At 34.1% G+C, this 6,096-nt stretch overlaps 1 protein-coding gene across 3 annotated transcripts; it reads left to right on the top strand.

The window, feature by feature from the left end:
- Positions 1–760: 760 nt before the first annotated feature.
- Positions 761–5,549, top strand: LOC124944882 (uncharacterized protein At1g51745-like). Of its 3 annotated transcripts, XM_047485231.1 has the most exons (5): positions 927–1,078; positions 1,285–1,586; positions 2,554–3,452; positions 4,046–4,967; positions 5,041–5,549. In XM_047485231.1, exons 2-4 carry the CDS (start codon positions 1,396–1,398, stop codon positions 4,951–4,953), a joined length of 1,998 nt encoding a protein of 665 aa, XP_047341187.1. In that variant the 5' UTR covers positions 927–1,078; positions 1,285–1,395; the 3' UTR covers positions 4,954–4,967; positions 5,041–5,549. The 3 variants fall into 3 exon arrangements, with proteins under 3 accessions (XP_047341188.1, XP_047341187.1, XP_047341186.1); XM_047485232.1 differs by lacking the exon at positions 927–1,078 and adding an exon at positions 761–882 and having other exon boundaries at positions 4,046–5,549; XM_047485230.1 differs by having other exon boundaries at positions 4,046–5,549.
- The last annotated feature ends 547 nt before the right edge of the window (positions 5,550–6,096 follow it).

The raw sequence follows: 6,096 nt of genomic DNA, 5'->3' as shown, positions 1-6,096 counted from the left end.
GAATATTTACTGTTAGAGATGTTTTTAGTTAATTTAGTTTTTATTTTTAGATATTTAAATTATTCAATATTTTTCTTCATTTTTTATTTTATCAAATCATACTTTAATTTTCTATTGAAGACATTCTAAATAAGAGTCAATCCTATTTTTTTTATCTCTTATTAATGCTTTGACTCAACCATGAATTTTATCAAAAACATTATATTATTGATGATAATTGGAGAGCTTACCTCTCATTTAATAATGTTATATTTCCCATATTTATTTTGATGACATAGTTTATACTATTTAAAAATAATAAAATATTTACGATAAATTATATTTTTGTATAATTTATATAACTTAATATATTATAAAATAAATAAAATTAAACTATTTTTTTATTAAATATGATGTATAAACAAATATGTTAGATAAATTTAATTTTATTATCCAAGTACAAATACATTTATGTTCCTTTTATGATCGACTATCTCTTAAACCGTATAAAAATCTTTACGTTAAACAATTTGAATCGAACACCGGTTTAGGGTTGGTCCCTTTCATGATGAAAAACCGGATAAAAATCTTCACAATAGACAATTCGAATACGGGTTTAGGGTTTTGTCACTTTCATAATGTCAAACCGGGTAAAAATCTTTTCGAATCATATCACTCAAATCGAATATGAGTTTAGGGTTTAAAATTTACTGAATTATCGTAAAACCAAATGTACTAGGATAAATATAAACCTAATGTTCTTGATTGAAAAGGGTTTTATTTTTAGTTAAAAGAAAATAGAGGTACAAATATAAACCTCTCTCTCACACTCACACATAGTCTCTCTTCTCTCTCATACCCTGTTGGAGGCTTCTCTCTTTCTTGCAAAAAAGATACCAAAAGGTAACGAGTCTGATCCATTTTCATACAGAAACGACCTAAATACACTTTCTCTACAGCCGTCTTCTCATTCTGTCACAAAATCTGGCTTTGAAAATCTTTGATAAAACGATCTGAAGAGAAACAGGAAGTTATTAACACTCTTAGTTGTTTGTTTCTTGCTAAAACAGCGAAAACAGAAGCTCTAGATCTCTTCCTGGTAACGAATCCAGTCGATTTTCTATGTTTCTTTCTATTTCCAGATCTCTGGATTATACCCTAAACCCTTTTCGTTTAGATTACCCTTGTTTTCCTCTATCCTCCTATGTTTTTTACAGAGAGATTCATTAATTTGTTAGATATTGCATGTGAGATTCAAAATAATCTGACTTTTATCTATGGTTTCTCCCTGTGTATTGTTTTTAGGTTAAGAGAGCATCTGCATTTGTTCATGCAAAAGGGTTTTTCTTTGCTGTTTGGGATTTTGAATGGGTGGAGAGCTGAAATTGATTTGCCTGTGAATCGTTAGATAGATAGATGGGTAGCTCAAGTGGAACAAAAGCGAAGATAATTGATCCTACTGTAGGTGGTTTGGTTTGGGTTCGGCGGCGAAATGGGTCATGGTGGCCTGGTCGGATAATGAGTATTGATGAATTGTCTGAAGATAGTTTGATTTCTCCAAGGCTTGGTACTCCGGTGAAGCTTTTGGGAAGAGACGATGCAAGCGTGTATGTGTTTTGATACTTTTGATTCAATTAAATTTCTATTGCATTTACATTTCATAACTGGTGTTCTTTTATCTTTTGGTTGGATTCCCTTTTGACTTGATTGAGAATAGCTTCATACTTGCTTAGGTTTATGTGCTTAGGTTGAAATTAGGTCTAGTCTGACACAATTTGTGAGTATCTTTTTCCATATTGTTCTTGTATCATTATTTTTTGTTTTGATCTGCTAAATGTTCTGGGATTTTGTTTCAATTTCTATTTGTTTTGGAATTGGGCAGTTGAGAAGTCTTGGGTTGTCTCTTGATTGTATCTGAGTCACTTCTTTCACGGCTTAGTGTTGATTCTGGAGAACAACTTTGTTGTGCATTCGGGATATGATCTATTTGGATAGCCAGGAACAAATGCATTTCTAGCTTTGATGTTTTTCCAGATTTTTTTAAAAATTTTGTTTCCTTGTACTTCTTGGATGCATAGTATTGGTAGCATATAAGGAGATCGATTTAGAACACTCTCTTTTATATCTTGTTCTACTTGTTTGAACTCATGACATGTTCTATAGGTTTCAGGGTAGTAATAACACATTGAAATATCGAGTCATTAACTTTTAGTCTTCTTCAGAAAGAGGATATATAAACTTGTATACTCCTGTATTTGAAGAAAAGTGATCAGCGTTTGCAGTTGATCTCATTTGTAATTTTTTTTTTCTGGATCTGAATCAGGATCCAAATGAGAAATTGCCAATAAATTTATGATTCTGTGTCTCACTAAGTTCTATTTGCAAACGTGACCTTATCTGAATCCATATGTGAAATATAGTTATTCTTGCTATGTTAAATTGTAGCAGTTTTGATGTTTGCGCCCTTCTGTTAGCTTATGTTTCACTTTACTACAAGTCTGAAAATCGAACTGTACAAGAGGAAATATTTGTTTATAGTTTGCAAGCATAATCATTTTATATATTTTTCTTCAGAGACTGGTATAATCTTGAAAAGTCTAGAAGGGTGAAGGCATTTCGTTGTGGGGAGTACGATGACTGCATTGCAAAGGCTCAGACTGCCGCTTCCAGTTCTTCAAAGAAAGCAGTGAAATACGCTCGAAGGGAAGACGCCATTCTCCACGCACTTGAACTTGAATCTGCTCTTCTATCCCGAGTCAGTCCAGATTCGAACCTTGAAGCTGCTATATCTAGTGATGAGAAACTTTCTTCGAAGGAATCACCAACTGTTTCTTGTTCTGTCGAAGAAAAAAAAGATGTGGAAAAAGAAGAGGAAGAATCGGGTAGCTTAGAAGATAATTCAAGTTCAGCTCAGGAATTGTCTCAGTCTGCTGTTTCATTTGAAGAGTTAAATCATGTTAATGGTGCTACAACTCAAGGGAGGAGGCGAAGAACACCAAACGATTCGGAAGATGATGGAACAGAAGGAGTTAAACGAATGAGAGGACTCGAGGATCTTGGAATTGGTGTTGTCTCGTCTTTGAAGAGGAAAAGATCTCAAGTGGCTCATGTTCATGAGTTCTTGAAGAGGAAGAATCGACGTAGGCCTCTGACTAAAGTCTTGGAGAGCACTTCTATAGTCTCGGTTCCCATTACATGTGAGCCACAAGTTGCTAGTACGAGTAAGGCTTCTGCACCAGATTCTAACGAGTCGAAGAGAAATATCTCGACTGTTCTTCATAACTCGGATACTACAGGTGTTTCTGTTGATAATGAAAGCTCGTTAAATTTGTCTGATCATGCTTCTGATGCTCCTATAGTTAATCTTAAACAAAAGGAGAACGAAATTTCCAGCAGATTGGGATTAACTGAGAATGATTCTTCTGGGAAGTTATTCGAGGTGCCATTTGTTGGTGAAGATAAACAAGCTAGAGGTATATATATTCTTTTGCCAGTTGACAATACCCATATGGAAACACTTGAGAAAACATTTTTTGAAGCTTTTTAACAAATGGAAATGAAAGTATTTCTTTTAGTTACATTTTACAAGATTTTCCTATTTATCATTTTACTTATTTAATCTTCATTTTTCAAATCAACTAGCCAATCATTATTTTGTGAAGAATCAATACCCCATTTCTTGCAAAGAACCACTTAGAACTTATTTGATGTAGGGTTATTTGAAAATAATCTGAGTTATTTGAAAAACTCTGTATTGATGAAAAGGTTGATTGTTTGGTTTAAATAACTAAACATCTTTTGTATTTAACATTTTAAACTGTTATAAAAATAAAATAAGGGTATTTTAGTTGATTATTTGAATGATTTAATTGATGATGCCTAATAACTCTTCTCAAACAAGGCTTTATTTTAGTCATATTAAGATTCAGAAAGGTATCTGGATCAACAAACATAAAGTGTTACCAAATGAGCTTAAACTGTATTCAAGTAGCTGATAGAATTTCAGTTCATCCTTTCATTCTCGTTTCTAATTAGTTATTTCCATCGTTTCATTTTCTTTCTTCAGGTTTTGTTCCAGTTCTTGCACATAGTGCTAATCAAAAGACTGAAGTTGATGCTGATATAAGTCAAGTTGAAACAAAGTGTCAAATCAAAGAGGAACATAAGGAGTATGTTTCAACCTGTTTAGGAGCAGCTGATATTAACATCAGCCAAACAATAGAAAAAGGTTCTTCAAAGTGGCAGTCGAAAGGAAAAAGGAATTCGAGGCAAATAAACAAGCATAAGCGACGTGAATCGAGAAATTGTATGGCCATGGACGAAACATCCTTTATATTCGGTTGGAACAGGAATGCTTCACACAAGGTATCCAATTCAAGTTTGCCTGCAAACAGTTCAAAGCTTATACCCGATTCCTCCCAAACCCAACCGCCACAAAGATCGCTTCCTTATCGTCAGTCACGTTTCACATTGAACCCAAAATATGAGGCATCAGAATTTCCAATCAGTTTCGATCCCGATTCATCCTTGTTCGACGTCACTTTGGAAGTGAAAACCGGCCATCCTCAACATGTTCCCTATATTTCTCTAATGAGCAAGTTGAACTGTCGACCGATCATTGGTCACCCTATTACAGTTGAGCCATTGAAAGAAGAAGGGCTTAGCAATTTGTTGGCTGTTGATTATGAAACAGGTCAAATTTGTTCAAAACCGAAGCCTAATAGAGTTGGTGGTAGTAGTAAAAGACCTAAAAAATCCTTAAAGTCGAAGAAAAATGGAAGCTTATCGAAAAAGACCAGGAAACTTTCTTCATTAACGGGTTCTCAAAAGCGGAACCAAGAGGAGAAGAAACCGGTTTTGGAGAAGTTTAGTGGTCAACCAGTCATAGCTTGTGTGCCTTTGAAAGTGGTTTTTAGTAGGCTAAATGCGTCATTTAACAGCTCGATGCGATCAAGCAGCAAGCCTTTCAATTAGCTCACTAACTCGGGGTAAATTATCACTCAATCTCTCTTGCGAGCAATTATTGACTTTTGATTGTTTTTTTGTTTTTTGTTTCCTTAGAATGATCCCCCTTTTGTGTACAATAATGGAATCTGCTTCTGTTGAGTAATGCATATGGGAAAACATCAAGGAAGGAGAAGAGAAGAAAATAGGTTAGAATCTGGCTAGTGTATATATAATGTAGCATGGTTTGATTGAGCATCACTAGTATTAGTGAGCCTTGGTGGGTTAAACTTTGGTTTAATTTAAGGAGTTTTATTAAGAGTTGCCCTTAATTGCAAATCTAGGGTTTGGACAGCATTTTTTTTAAGCTTTTGTAGTATGACTTCTGAGAAGGCCTTGATTTTGTGACTGTTATGTTTAATATCAACTGTTCTATAGAGATCCTTTTGGGTGAACACTGAGTTAGTGACCACTTTTTTTTTTATGAACGGGATTGATTGATAAAGAAAGGTTTTCGGGTTTCATATGTATTATGTGATGTGTGTGTAATGTCGGTTTGTGGTGCCGAGACATGAATTCTGTTTTGTGAACTATTTAATATTCGATAGAAATGGTTATTTTTTTTAGTGTTATTGATTTTAATTATGCATTCATATGGGTTGTAATTTTTAATGGGAATCACTTTTATGTAAGATTTTATTTTATTTTTCAGTATTGGAATAATAAATTTATGGTCCAATTAACATTTGAGGCCCGAATTTGGTGATTTTATGTGGACATAAAAAACACTACCCCTCCTTTTCACCACATTCTCTATTTAGTGCTTCCCCTCCATTCTCGATGATGGTGGCTCTCTCTATTGAGAATTTGACCGATTTTGTTAGGGTTTGTTTATTAGTTCAATTTTGTTAGGGTTTGATTTAGGGTGTATAATGATTATTTTAGTTTATTAGTTCAATTTCGTTTGTGTTTGATTTAGGGTCTATAATTTAGAGTTTGATTTTGGTGTTAATTAATGTTCTTAAATTAAGCTAGTTTTGAAAACGCCTCTTCCGTCGTTTCGTTTTTGAGTAGTAAGATCGTCACTGACATCTTTCTTTCTTATCCCTCCCATCCCAATTGTACACAACGGTAGCGGGAGCTGCTTAGTCCTCCCATTCCAATTGTACGCAG

The sequence above is a fragment of the Impatiens glandulifera genome, chromosome 7 (genome assembly GCF_907164915.1).
Source record: "Impatiens glandulifera chromosome 7, dImpGla2.1, whole genome shotgun sequence".
NCBI classification, from domain to species: domain Eukaryota; kingdom Viridiplantae; phylum Streptophyta; class Magnoliopsida; order Ericales; family Balsaminaceae; genus Impatiens; species Impatiens glandulifera.
This window is presented reverse-complemented; position numbering and strand designations above follow the sequence as displayed.